Source organism: Trachurus japonicus, unplaced genomic scaffold (assembly GCF_045865225.1).
Source record: "Trachurus japonicus isolate A0001 unplaced genomic scaffold, Traja_1.0 AP030182.1".
Lineage (NCBI taxonomy): Eukaryota > Metazoa > Chordata > Actinopteri > Carangiformes > Carangidae > Trachurus > Trachurus japonicus.
This window is the reverse complement of record NW_028220315.1, coordinates 48316-62773: the sequence shown is the minus strand read 5'-3', so window position 1 is coordinate 62773 and position 14458 is coordinate 48316. Positions and strand designations below refer to the sequence as shown.

Below are 14458 nucleotides of genomic sequence, written 5' to 3'. Positions count from 1 at the left end.
AGTAGGCCTATAGCCTACTATTCAGTTGGAACTTCACTGCTACATGAAATACATGTTTACTTTAATGAATCTGAACATGTGATTGACAGACATCTACAGACTGAACTGTCTGTTCAACAGTGAGAACGTAACCTACGTTCAGCACAGAGTCACTGAGGAACCAGACCAGGACCCAAACCCAAACCCAGGATACAGAGGTTCAGTGAAGGTGGTGTTTAAGGTGTGGAGGTGGATCGGTGAGTCAGAGGAGACATTGTAGAAGGACAGAGTGCCAGCAGACCAGTCCACATACACTGCTACTCTGCCAGAGGGAGGGATGAAGATGGAGAGGAACCTGGAAAAAAAGGAGGAGGAGAAGGAGGAGATGGCTGTTTCTTTGTTGTGCCAGACGTTGTAATGGCCTCTGTAGAAGTGCAGTTTCCAGGACTGATTGTTTCTCCCAAACTCACTGTCTTCACCGTCTCCCTTCCTGCTGATTCCTCTGTAACTCACTGATATGTACACATCCCCTCTCCATTCCACCTCCCAGTAACAGCGACTAGTATGACCAGTTGAACACAGCAGCTGAGGCCAGTGTTCAAATCTGTCTGGATGATCAGGATATGACTGATCCTCCTCCTCCTCCTTCACATATGTCGCCTTCCTGTTGTCTTCAGTTAGTTTGATCCACTTGTTCACTGTGTTCATGTCGATTGTGAGTGGACAGGAATCTGATGAAGAGAACAAAACACAGCTGCAGTTATTGATCATCTGATCAGTTATTGACAGTTTGATGAAGACCCATTACGTCAGTGATGTGACAGTGTGAAGATGGTTGAATTTGCTGCTTTATTTCCATGAACCAAAGTCCAAACACACTTACACTTCCTCAGACCTGGTGTCAACCATTGGACTCCACCAGGCTCCAACCTGAAAGAAGAAGAGAAGAAGGAGTTGGAGTCTTCATGTTGTGATGATTCAGAGCAGGAGGAGAAAAAGAAACACCTCATCACCTTGTCTAACAGTAAAGTGTGCACCTGCATGAAGCTCCTCCTCCTCTATCAGACAGTGTGTGTGGCTGCAGCAGCTTCTCCATACCTGAGAGAGTCCAGTCTCCAGTCTGGATCCTTCAGTCCGGCCGACAGCAGCTCCACTCCTGAGGCTCCTGGATGGTTGTAGCTCAGGTCCAGCTCTCTCAGATGGAAGGGGTTGGAGCTCAGAGCTGAGGCCAGAGAAGCACAGCCTTCCTTCGTGATCAGACATCCTGACAGACTGAACACACACAACACACAAGAACCCTCTGTCAACACCTGGAGGTATGTTCAAGTGTCATCAGATAAAAAGCTGGATGGATCCTCACCTGAGAGTCTCCAGTCTACAGTGTGGACTCTTCAGTCCTTCAGACAGGACCTTGACTCCTGAGTCCTGCAGGTCGTTGTTACTCAGGTCCAGGTGTCTGAGACTAGAGGACTGGGAGCTGAGGACTGAGGACAGAGCTTCACAGCTTCTCTCTGAGAGGTCACAGCAACTCAGGCTGAAGAAACAACAACAAACAAGAACACAGTGACCTTCCTGCTTGGTGCAAACTATCCTGAATCAATCCAACTCTCTCTAGACTTACAGAGCTTTGTTGGAGGCTTTGACCAATGGCAGCAGTCTCAGAAGAACCTCCTCTGAAGCAGAGTATTTCTTCAGGTCAAACACGTCCAGATCTTCTCCTGATGACATTAAGATGAAGACCAGAGCCGACCATTGACCGGGAGACAGTTCATCTGTGGAGAGATGTCCTGAACTTAGGGACTGTTGGATCTCCTCCACTAGAGAATGATCATCCAGTTCATTCAGACAGTGGAACAGGTTGATGCTTTTCTCTGCAGAGGGAGTCTCTTCAATCTTCTTCTTGATGTACTGGACTGTTTCCTGATTGGACCGTGAGTCACTTCCTGTCTGTGTCATCAGACCCCGTAGGAGACTCTGGTTGGTCTTCAGGGAAAGACCCAGGAGGAAGCGGAGGAACAAGTCCAGGTGTCCATTTGGACTCTTTAAGGCCTCGTCCACAGCGCTCTGGTAGAAGGAGGGCCCCACCCATTTAACACATTTAACTTTTCTTTCAGACTCCATGGATGTTTGTTGTTGTGACATCAGGTTGAATCCAGAGTCGATGAAGGTCAGATGGACATGAAGAGCAGCCAGAAACTCCTGAACAGTCAAATGGACGAAGCAGAACACCTTGTCCTGGTACAGGCCTCTCTCCTCTTTAAAGATCTGTGTGAACACTCCTGAGTAAACTGAGGCTTCTCTGATATCGATGCCACACTCTGTCAGGTCGGATTCGTAGAAGATAAGGTTTCCTTTCTGCAGCTGCTCAAAAGCCAGTTTTCCCAGAGACTCAATCATCTTCCTGGTTGCTGGACTCCAGTGTTGATCGGTCTCAGCTCCTCCATCATACTTGACCTTCTTTACTTTGGCCTGAACCACCAGGAAGTGGATGTACATCTCAGTCAGGGTCTTGGGCAGCTCTCCTCCCTCTCTGGTCTTCAACAGCTCCTCCAGAACTGTAGCAGTGATCCAGCAGAAGACTGGGATGTGGCACATGATGTGGAGGCTTCGTGAGGTCTTGATGTGGGAGATGATCTCTCTGGCCTGCTCCTCATCTCTGAACCTCTTCCTGAAGTACTCCTCCTTCTGTGGGTCAGTGAACCCTCTGACCTCTGTCACCATGTCAACACACTCAGGAAGGATCTGATTGGCTGCTGCAGGTCGTGTGGTTATCCAGAGGCGAGCAGAAGGAAGCAGGTTCCCCCTGATGAGGTTGGTCAACAGCACGTTGACTGAGGTGGACTCTGTCACATCAGTCAGGATCTCAGTGTTGTGGAAGTCCAGAGGAAGTCGACACTCGTCCAGACCGTCAAAGATGAAGATGACCTGGAACTGATCAAACCTGCAGATTCCTGCTTCTTTGGTTTCAGAGAAAAAGAGATGAATGAGTTCCACCAAGCTGAACTTTTTCTCTTTCAGCACATTCAGCTCTCTGAAGGTGAAGGTAAATGTGAAGTGTATGTCCCGGCTGGTTTTGTCTTCAGCCCAGTCCAGAGTGAACTTCTGGGTTAAGACTGTTTTCCCAATGCCAGCCACTCCCATTGTCATCACTGTTCTGATTGGTCGATCTTTTCCAGATGGGTCTTTAAAGATGTCTTCTTGTCTGATGGTTGTTTCTGGTCTGTGTAGTTTTCTGGACGCTGTCTCAATCCATCTGACCTCATGTTCATCATTGACCCCTCCAGCCCCTCCCTCTGTGATGTAGAGCTCTGTGTAGATCTGGTTCAGAGGAGTTGAGTTTCCTGCTTTAATGATGCCCTCAAACACACGCTGGAACTTCTTCTTCAGGGCAGATTTGAGTTTACATCGACAAACTGCAGCAACATGTTCTGAAAGAAAACACAAGAATAAAATAATTGAGAAAATTCAAGTCCCCAAAAGAACAGTATGAACATGTTTCCCTCCATATGTTGATGTCAGTGAACGTCTCATTTGTCCATCATGTTGAATCTTTAGAGAAATCCTCTTACTGCTTTGCAGACACTCAGCCAGCTCCTCCTGCTTCCGCCTCCTCAGGAAGTTCACTGTGATCTTTACTAACGCCTCTCTGCTGCTCCTCCTCTGCTCTTCATCCTCACCATCCAACACCTCCTCATCCTCCCACTGAAACTCTGAGTAATCTGGGTAATCTGGACTCTGAAGCTTGTGCATCTTCTTCAACTCGTTCTTCACATAAATTACCATGTCCTCCTCCAGCAGCTGGAACAGAAACTCTGTGAGTGACAGCATCAAACTAAAACCATGGAGCCAAACATCAGATCCATGTTGGACAGTAGTGTTGTCACGATACCAACATTTTGGTACCGGTATCGGTACCAACATGTTTTTCGATACTTTTCGATACTTTTCGGTACTTTTCCAAATAAAAAGAGAACACAAAAAATGTCACTATTGGCTTTATTTTAATAGAAAATCTTAGAACTATAACATATGCATCAGTAAATAATCAGTAAATCGGTAAACAGTCACTGCTGCTGCAGGATTAAAATTCCATCTATATTAATCTGAACTCTTCCTAAATTAAAACATTAGTGGTCTGTTTAAAAATGAATATCAACTTGTTTTCTTTGCATTATTTGAGGTCTGAAAACACTGCATCTTTTTTGGTTATTTTGACCAGTTGTAATTTTTGGGAGAAATTGTTATCAGAATGAAACACAAACGTTCATGTTACTCAAACACACACACCTATTGTTTCCCATACATTGATTCTGCCCCCCTCCCTCCGCGTAGCGCTCCTTCGCTGTGCTCACTCACTCACAGAAAGAGAGAGAGAGAGCGAGCATGCCAGTGGTGATCCGCGGTACAAACGAAACGTATCAACCAGCACTGAGTCTGTGGCGGCCCGTCTCTCTCGCGCGCGGCGCGCACACACACACAGATACACACATAAACACAGGCACATGGACAGGTGGCGCTGTAACGGTAATAAAAACAGCACCTTGCTTCGTTTGTGACTCGCTCACTCGCTCGCCTCGGCTCAAATTACAATGCGGCGACTTCACGTGGCGACGTCACCGCTGCCGGCGGCACAAAATGAAAGTACCGGGCCCATCTAGGCGCAGTATGGTACCGTTTTAAATGCGTCAGTACCCCGGTACCACTCTAGTACCGGTATACCGAACAACCCTATTGGACAGACTGACAATCCACTGGTGTCAAAGTGCAGAGATGATGTTACAGATGTAACAGCAGCTGTTGGACATGTACTCACCTTAAATATGGAGTTCAGGTGTTGGGCTACTGTCTGCTGGGCAGACTGATCACTGGGAACCTCTGAGCTCTCCTGGTCCACTCTGTGGAGGAATTATGGAGAATGAGCTCACATCATGTCTCTCTCTCTCTTTTTTTTCGAACATCCTTTTTTTATTTCAGTTCAGTATGTACAATACATCTTCCATCCATCCATCCATCGTCTACCGCATTGTCTACCGAGTCGGGTCACGGGGGCAGCAGTTGGAGCAGGTATCCCCAGACTTCCCTCTCCCCAGACACTTCCTCCAGCTCTTCCGGGGGGACCCCAAGGCATTCCCAGGCGAGTGTCCTGGGTCTTCCTCGGGGCCTCCTCCCGGAGGGACATGCCCGGAACACCTCCCAAGGGAGGCGTCCAGGGGGCATCCAGATACAGATGCCCGAGTCACCTCAACTGGCTCCTCTCGATGTGGAGGAGCAGCGGCTCTACTCTGAGCTCCTCCCGGGTGACCATAGACGGATTACCGCATGGGCAAAGTGGGCGTGTGCCCAGGGCCCCAGATCCAATAGGGGCCCTTGGCCTTCAGAGTTTTTTTTTTTTTGTACAATAAAAAAAAAATATATATATTGGAATGAATGTGGTTTTGAAAATGTAGTATGATTATAAAATCAATTGAATGCTTTAGAAATTATAAATCAGTAGGCTAATGTGTGATGACACAATGACGTAGCCTACGTGCGCTGGGGTCAAATATACAGTGCGTTTTTTAAATGGAGACGCGGGCGCTCAGTGGATCAGCTGTTGCTGCTAGACGAAAACAAAGGAAAGAAAAAGCTGAAACGGTTGAAACGGCTGAAACTGCGCTATGTAAGTGGCCGTAGAGGACAGACTGATCCGAGTGTTGGACTACCTTATCAAGGACTTTTCCTCGAAGAAGACCAGGAAAAAGCCGGTGGTTTTGGTGAGTCTATACTCGAGTAGGTTACTCGGCATCCGAGTGCAGTCCGACCCCCTGGTTATGTGTGTGTAATCTCTCTCGCGTTGTTAAATGAATAAACAGAAACCGCTGCAGAGCGCGAGCCTGGCACAGAGGTGCGCGCTCTGGCGCATCTGGCACAATCTGTTAACGGCGCAGAAAGGAAACTGGCTCCACTGCGCCGCTATTTCACGTCCGACGTCTATGGTAAACTCACGTTTTTATTGACATTGTCGTGTCCGATCCGACGTAACTATAACACCATAACACAAATGTATCTGACAGCTCTCACTTCGTCATCTGCTCCTCCTCACTAACTCACCTACACACACACAGGACTCTGTCTTCCTCACACTCCCCCCGGCCCCTCATCCAACCATACCCTACCTGCCCGTACCGTACCATACACATTGACAGTCAGTCAGAAATCACAGAACTTAAACATCATAACAAGAACGTTACTGCGGGGTCGCTACAATATTTACAGTTTTTCAGTTGTGCAATAGGCTCTTATTAATAATCCAATCCCATTGCTACGTGGCATGATGCGCACCAGTGTTTGTAGAGCCCGGTTCAGGGGAGCACAACCCCCCCAACCCCCTCGCAAAAAAGACCTAAAATGACAGTAATTTTGTGTTGTTGTGTGTTGCCCGGTGTGCGTAATGGGAAGAGCGCCTTTGCCACTGTTTGCATGTGTGTTTGCATGTGTAGGCAGGGGCCCGTGGCGAGTTTGTGTCCAGGGCCCGTGGTCATGATAATCCGTCTATGCGGGTGACAGAGCTCCTCACCCTATCTCTAAGGGAGCGCCCCGCCACCCTGCGGAGGAAGCTCATTTCGGCCGCTTGTATCCGGCATCCCGTTCTTTCGGTCATGACCCAGAGTTCATGACCGTAGGTGAGGATGGGAACGTAGATTGACCGGTTAATTGAGAGCTTCACCTTTCAGCTCAGCTCCTTCTTCACCATGATGGACCGATACAACGACCGCAGCACCGATCCGCCTGTCAATCTTGCGTTCCATCCTTCCCTCACTCGTGAACAAGACCCCAATATACTTAAACTCCTCCACCTGAGGCAGGAACTCTCCCTCGACCTGGAGGGTGCAAGCCACCTTTTTTCGGTTGAGAACCATGGCCTCGGACTTAGAGGTGCTGATTCTCATCCCAGCTGCTTCACACTCGGCTGCAAACCGCCCCAGTGCGTGCTGAAGGTCCTGGCTCGAGGGAGCCAACAAGACAACATCATCCGCAAAAAGCAGAGATGAAATCAGGTGGCTCCCGAACCGTACCCCCTGTGGCCCTTGGCTGCGCCTAGAAATTCTGTTCATAAAAATAATGAACAGAACCGGTGACAAAGGGCAGCCCTGCCGGAGTCCAACATGCACTGGAAACAGGTCTGACTTATTGCCGGCAATGCGAATCAAGCTCCTGCTCCGGTCATACAGGGACCATCCTCAGTAGATGTGAGGGTCTAAGGGCAGAGACAAACTGTTTGTAAAAACGGGCTATACAAATAAAATCGCCTTGCCTTGCCTTGCCTTGCCTTGCCATACAGCCCTCAGCAGAGGGCCTCCGACCCCATACTCCCGGAGCACCTCCCACAGAACGCCACAAGGGACACGGTCTAAAGCAGGGCTATTCAATTGCCGGCCTGTGGGCCACATCCGGCCCCGACCCAATGTCCCCCCCCCCCCAAAAAAAAGACACAGAGGGAAACACGTTTTGCGAGAACTCAAAATCCCTACTGCAGTTCAGAGAGTGAATGCACCACTCAACGCAGCCTAGCAACACGCAACCCACCCACCCGGTCAGTGCTGTTTTGAAAGTTATCGGTAGAACCGAGGCTTGGTCGGTCAGCTGCTCTCCAGAAACCCCGTGTCGGGCCACAGCTGCTCGTCACGGGGGGAGGCTTCGCCGCGGCGGACGTCCGGACGGCCGAGGCCGAGGCTGCCCTCCGTGGTCCTGTGGTGCTACAGGTCAGCGAGACAAGTCTCCCCGTCCGTCAGGGACCGACAGACCTCACACTCCACAGCGAGCCGCTGTGGCACGACACGGTGTTTCTGGTGAGCACGCTGACTGATCCTCAGCCCTCCCATCAGCCAACAATAAACCGTGGTGGCTAGTTAATACTCCACCAGTCTCTCCACTCCTTTCAGCCACACAAGAGCACCGTCCACGCAGTGACAGCACGCCATGCTCCGCTGTCCTTTTTTTTCTTTTCTTTCTTTTTGAGGGAATGAAGTAACCAATAATTTAATTTTAATGCAACTAAATACTTGCAATGGAATCATAACAGTAACTTGATTAGGATAGCTACTTTTCAAAGAAATAATCCGTAATCAAATACTTTCCCAGAGTAATTTGCACCAAATGGCTTTTTGCTCCTTGTTTTTCACCAATCAAAATATGTTTGAAAAGAAATCTTTGTTCATCTTTAGGCCTAATTTTAAGACTCGGCTACATTTAGTGATTTACATAACCCCCTGCTGTAAACCTCAGTGGAAACTCAGACAGTAGGCCTCAGGAAACTTTTAGTTCCTAAAAAACACCTCCAATTCAAAGCATTAACAGCTACACCTTTACTAGCCTACTACTATCACTAGGTACTACTTTTATTGACTTATTCTCTTTTTTCTGGCTGTGTAGATTTGTTTTTAATAGCTAATTCTGGGTTTTAAAAATGCCCCTCATTTGTCATAACCTTCTTGAACGCTGAAAATGTCCGGCCCAGCTTAAAGCGAAATTCCGGCGTAAGTGTAAACCATGGTCAAACACACCGTAACATCGAGTTAGACCCCCCCCCGAGAGATCAATTTGCCCGACCGCTACATTCACGAGATCCACCAACTTCAGCAAATACCGCAATATCGCCACACACGGCGCTCTCCGGATCCACTGTCTGACCGCAACCAAAACGCCACCATTTGCCCAAAATAATGCTCAGAACTGCACCAAATGTCATCAATAGTACACACAGGGTCCCAGCACGTAGTACGAGTTGTCAAACATCTGCTAGCTTTGCCTGTTTTCTTTAGCAAGGAGATGCAACTCAACTCACCTACTTCTCCTCCTGGAGCGGCTTGTTGGTGAGGAAGCCCTGACGAGTCGATCACCGAGTGCACCGGCAAAAAACGTAAATTTAAAAATGCTCATTTGCGCCTATATCGTGGCCAGCACTCGATAATAATAGTTATAAAGTGATATGCAAGATAAAAAATAAAAAAAAACTCTGATTGTATTTCCATGATGTAATTGTTGATTGAGCTGCGGAACTCCGGTGCACTCGGTGATCGACTCGTCAGGGCTTCCTCACCAACAAGCCGCTCCAGGAGGAGAAGTAGGTGAGTTGAGTTGCATCTCCTTGCTAAAGAAAACAGGCAAAGCTAGCAGATGTTTGACAACTCGTACTACGTGCTGGGACCCTGTGTGTACTATTGATGACATTTGGTGCAGTTCTGAGCATTATTTTGGGCAAATGGTGGCGTTTTGGTTGCGGTCAGACAGTGGATCCGGAGAGCGCCGTGTGTGGCAATATTGCGGTATTTGCTGAAGTTGGTGGATCTCGTGAATGTAGCGGTCGGGCAAATTGATCTCTCGAGGGGGGGTCTAACTCGGTGTTACGGTGTGTTTGACCATGGTTTACACTTACGCCGGAATTTCGCTTTAAGGTCTCGGTTTTAAAATCTGGCCCCACTGAATTTGTAATTGAATAGCCCTGGTCTAAAGCCTTCTCCAAGTCCACAAAACACATGTGGACTGGTTGGGCAAACTCCCATGTGCCCTCAAGCACCCTGCGAAGGGTGTAGAGCTGGTCGCGTTCCACGGCCAGGATGAAAACAGCATTGTTCCTCCTGAATCCGAGGTTTGACTGTCGGCCAAATTCTCCTCTCCAGTACCCTGGAATAGACTTTCCCCGGGAGGCTGAGGAGTGTGATCCCCCGATAGTTGGAACACACCCTCCGGTCCCCCTTTTTGAAAAGAGGGACCACCACCCCGGTCTGACAGTCCAGAAGCACTGTCCCCAACCGCCACGTGATGCTGCAGAGGCGTGTCAGCCACGACAGCCCCCCAACATCCAGAGACTTGAGGTACTCCACCCCCGGTGCCTTGCCACTGAGGAGCTTGCGCACTACCTCAGTGACTTCAGCTTGGGTGATGAATGAATCAACCTCTGAGTCCTCAGCCTCTGCTTCCTCGACGGAAGGCGTGTCAGTGGGATTGAGGAGATCCTCGAAGTATTCCTTCCACCGCCCGACAATATCCCCAGTCGAGGTCAACCGCTCCCCTCCTCCACTGTAAACAGTGTTGGCAGAGCACTGCTTCCCCCTCCTGAGGCGTCAGATGGTTTCCCAACCGGTAGTCCTCCATGGCCTCCCCAAACTTTTCCCAGACCCGAGTTTTTGCTTCCGCGACCGCCTGGGCTGCCGTCCGCTTGGTCTGCCAGTACCCGTCGGCTGCCTCGGGAGTCCCCGAGCTAGCCAGGCTCGGTAGGACTCCTTCTTCAGCTTGACGGAATCCATTACTTCCGGTGTCCACCACCGGGTTCGGGGATTGCCGCCGCGACAGGCACCGGAGACCTTACGGCCACAGCTTCGGACAGCCGCATCAACAATGGAAGTGGAGAACATGGTCCATTCGGACTCAATATCTCCAGCCTCCCTTGGGATCCGGTCAAAGCTCTCCCAGAGGTGGGAGTTGAAGACCTCCCAGACAGGGGATTCTGCCAAACGTTCCCAGCAGACCCTCACGATACGCTTGGGTCTGCCAAGTCTGTCCAGCTTCCTCCCCTGCCAGCGGATCCAACTCACCACCAGGTGGTGATCAGTTAACAGCTCAGCCTCTCTTCACCTGAGTGTCCAAGACATACGGCCAGAGGTCAGATGACACGACTACAAAGTCCATCATTGACCTCCGGCCTAGGGTGTCCTGGTGCCACATGCACTGATGGACACCCTTATGATTCAACATGGTGTTAATTATGGACAAACTGTGACTAGCACAGAAGTCCAATAACAGAACACCACTCGGGTTCAGATTGGGGAGGCCGTTCCTCCCAATCACACCTTTCCAGGTAACACTGTCGCTGCCCATGTGAGCGTTGAAGCAGAACGATTGAGTCCCCGGTTGAAGCACTTTCCAGTACTCCTCCCAGGGCCTCCAGGAAGGCCGGGTACTCTGCACTGATCTGCCTGTAGGCAGAGACAACAGGGAGAGACCTATCCCTGACCCGAAGGCGCAGCGAAGCGACCCTCTCATTCAGCAGGGAGAACTCCAACACATGGCGGCTGAGCTGGGGAGCTATGAGCAAGCCCACACCAGCTCGCCGCCTCTCACCATGGGCAACTCCAGAGTGGAAGAGAGTCCGCTGGCCTGCGAGCCCCAACCCCAGCCCTGGCTCCAGGGTGGGGCCCCGGCGATATGGGCGACGTGAACGTCCATGGTATTGCTTCTCATAAGGGGCTTTGGAACCGCTCTTAGTCTGACCCGTCACCTAGGACCTGGTTGCCTTGGGAGACCCCACCAGGGGCATTAAGCCCCCGACAACATCGCTCCTAGGATCATTCAGGTGCTCAAACCCCTCCACCACGATAAGGTGGCAATTCAAGGAGGGCAATACATCTTGAGCAAATCTAAGATACTTTTAAGAATAATAATAATAAAAACTTCAATTTATATAGCACCTTTCAAGAAACCCAAGGTCGCTTTACAGTGAAAAATAAATAAGTAAAATAAATAAATAAAGGAGAGAACTAAATTACTAATTTGGAAAGGCCATGGAGAAAAGGGTTAGGGGGGTGAGGTTTGAGGGCTGAAGTCACCCGGCAGGAGTGTAGAAGGAGATTTGGAGCAAACCAAGGTCAATAGTTCAGATAGCTCAGACATTAGGGTGTTGGAGGCTTTGGGGGGGGGGGGGGGGGGGGGGGTGATATATGAGGACAATCTGGAGTTGAGGAGACCCAGTGAGTGAGAAGACAGTACACTCAAACGACGTGATATTAGGTGTAGGGATTTCCTTGACCCTGATGTTAGCTTGGTGGATGACAGCCAGTCCACCGCCACAGCCCAAGGTGGAAGTACGTATAGCCTGGTTGAGTGTTATAAAGTTCTGTTGGGTCTTCCAGGTCTCAGTCAGCCTTATTATTTAGGGAGCGAGTATTTCGCAGCATGAAGGTAGCAGCGGAGGAGACAGGCAGAGTAAGTGGAGTGACACTGTCGGCACAGACCAGGGGCTTCAGACAGGTTTAGTTTAGTTATTATTCGGATCCCCATTAGCTGCAGCAAAGCTACAGCTATCTTTCCTGGGGTCCAACAGGTGGTGCGCACATGGGGTTTGTTGTGATGACGTCAACGTGCAACACAGTAGTGCCCTATGGATAACACAGGAATGAGCAAGGTAGAGTCCATTTGGATAAACTTATATCGAGAGGCTCTATGTACATAACATAATTCCAAGTCAGAAAAAAAGACTTAAAAATGGGGACGAAGTTTGTTATTCATTTCTGAACACTTTAATACTGTTCTACCTTTGTCACAAGAGGAGGATAGTTCTCTTTTAAAACTTGGGGAAATGTTTCTGGCACATTAATTCAAAGGTAAGTCAATTTAGAAGTTACTTTGAAAGGGAAGGTGTTGAACGACAATGAACGGGCTGCTTCATTTACTGGGAATAGCTTGCTCTATTAATTAGTTAATTTTATATCCAGAGAGCTTGCCAAACATGTTGAATATACATTATTTAAGGCTGATGGTAAGGATATATTAAAAGTTTGTCTGCATATAAAGAGAGCCTATGTTCTTGACCTTCTTTAAAAATCCCAGACAGTTGTGTTGTCTGGTATAATACCAGTGCTAAAGGCCCAACTGCAATAGCACGCAACAGGAGTGATAGAGGACACCCCTGTCGTGTGCCACGCAAAACTGAAAAGAGTTCAGATAACATTATACATTATTTGTCCGCACTTAAGAGCTCACATCATGTCTGTCCACACAGAGACACACACAAGCAACAGGTCAGTTACAGCTTACATCTGATCAGCCGATCCATTTCCTCCTTTAAACTCAATGATAATTTCCTTTGAGTTGTCGCTCTTCATAGACAGACAGCTGGGTCCAGGAGAGTCTGGTCTCTGCTGCTGGATCCTGAAACAACAACACAGCTGATAAATTTTGGAGGAAACTGATGAAAAATGTCTTCAATCTTTTAATAAATGCAACAAGTAACTCTTAATGAGAAAAGTTCAAAAAAGAATGATCATTCAGTCTTAGTGTCAGTTACAGCTTATGTAACGGAGGTGCACTCACTCACCCATAAAGGACGTGCAAACCGTTTTGACAAGCGCTCATTGAGGTCTTGGCAAAATGGTTTGCATCGTCGCCTGCCGTGTAGGAGACCAGAGTTCAAACCCCACCCGGGGGCAGTCTATACCGAAACACAATGCAGAGGGCCAGATTGACATCGGCTACACTTACATCTCAGCTGATCCTCGTCCTCCTTTAAACTCAGTGATAACTTCCTTTGACTCATTGCTCTTTAGAGACAGACAGCTGGGTTGAGGAGAGTCTGGTCTCTGCTGCTGGATCCTGAAACAACAACACAACTGATAAATGTGCATGTTGGAGAAAACTGATGAAAAATGTCTTCAATCTTGTAATAAATGCAACAAGTGACTCTTAGTGAGAAAAGTTCACAAGAGAACGATCATTCAGTCTGAGTGTCAGTTACAGCTTACATCTGATCAGCTGATCCTTGTCCTCCTTTAAACTCAGTGCTACAGTCCTTTGACATGTTGGTTTCAGGTCCAGGTCCAGAATGATGTTTGTCTCCTAATACCCTAATACACACACACGCATAATGTTTATTGTGAGTATTAATGATGATGAATCAGTGATTTGAGTCATGGACATTTAGAGAGCTCATCTGACCTTTGACCTCTGGTCTTGCTATCATGTTCCCCACACAGAGTGGTTTCAGAGGGAGGGGCTTCCTCCTCTCTGTCCTCACACTGATCCATGCTGCTGAGGTCACACACACACACACACACACACACACACACACACACACACACTTTGTAGCTTTACCTAGGAAACACACATCATTAATGATAGTCCCAATTCCTAAGAAGTCACCAGTTGCGTGCCTTAATGACTACAGACCTATTGCTCTTACCTCAGTGCTGATGACATGTTTGGAGCAGCTTGTTCATGATTATATTAAACGTGAGATTCCGTTCTCCACCCTGCGATTTGCATTCAGGAAAAAGTAAATGCCTATGTGAGAATGCTTTTTATAGATTATAGCTCTGCTTTTAATTCCATTATTCCCTCTAATCTTGTGTCTTGGTCTGTGTGAAGCAATAGATATTTCATTTCCTCATTTGCAGACCTCAGAGAGTGAGTATAGGTGACTGCCTGTCTGACAAACTTGTTCACCCCATGGCGGTATCCTCAGTCCTCTGCTTTTCTCTCCTTCCAGATATGACTGCACTGCTTCTCAGAACAACAACCTGACAACAACCTAAGGTACAGAATCTGGTCAAGTGGAGTGAGATGAACAACCTTATTTTGAATGCCTCCAAAACAAAGGAAATCATAATTGATTTCCGCAGAAAAAAAGTAGGCCTATCCCATCTCCCTCTCACCATAAACAACACAGAGGTTGAGATTCCAAACGACCTCAGTTGGCACCTCAACACCAGCATCATTGCTAAGAAAT

At 48.3% G+C, this 14458-nt stretch overlaps 1 protein-coding gene across 4 annotated transcripts; it reads right to left on the bottom strand.

Moving 5' to 3' along the window:
* Positions 1–56: 56 nt before the first annotated feature.
* On the bottom strand, positions 57–13811 carry LOC146960608 (protein NLRC3-like). 4 transcript variants are annotated; one of them, XM_085772229.1, is made up of 11 exons: positions 13669–13811; positions 13216–13326; positions 12772–12885; positions 4793–4874; positions 3549–3777; positions 1601–3407; positions 1340–1513; positions 1078–1251; positions 863–909; positions 335–710; positions 139–301 (listed from the first exon to the last, which is right to left on the bottom strand). In XM_085772229.1, the coding sequence occupies exons 1-11, from the start codon at positions 13755–13757 to the stop codon at positions 139–141; spliced, it is 3366 nt and encodes a 1121-aa protein (XP_085628355.1). In that variant the 5' UTR covers positions 13758–13811. The 4 variants fall into 4 exon arrangements, with proteins under 4 accessions (XP_085628356.1, XP_085628357.1, XP_085628355.1 ...); XM_085772232.1 differs by lacking the exon at positions 13216–13326; XM_085772230.1 differs by lacking the exon at positions 13216–13326 and having other exon boundaries at positions 57–710.
* Between the last annotated feature and the right edge of the window lie 647 nt (positions 13812–14458).

Bases quoted from the DNA above. Each gene is read 5' to 3' on its own strand.
- LOC146960608 (XM_085772229.1), bottom strand. From the start codon at position 13,757: ATGGATCAGTGTGAGGACAGAGAGGAGGAAGCCCCTCCCTCTGAAACC. The intron at 12,886-13,215 runs GTAAGTGTAGCC...TTGTTGTTTCAG, and splicing joins GGACGAGGATCAGCTGAGAT to GATCCAGCAGCAGAGACCAG. The intron at 1,252-1,339 runs GTGAGGATCCAT...GTGTGTGTTCAG, and splicing joins TGTAGACTGGAGACTCTCAG to TCTGTCAGGATGTCTGATCA.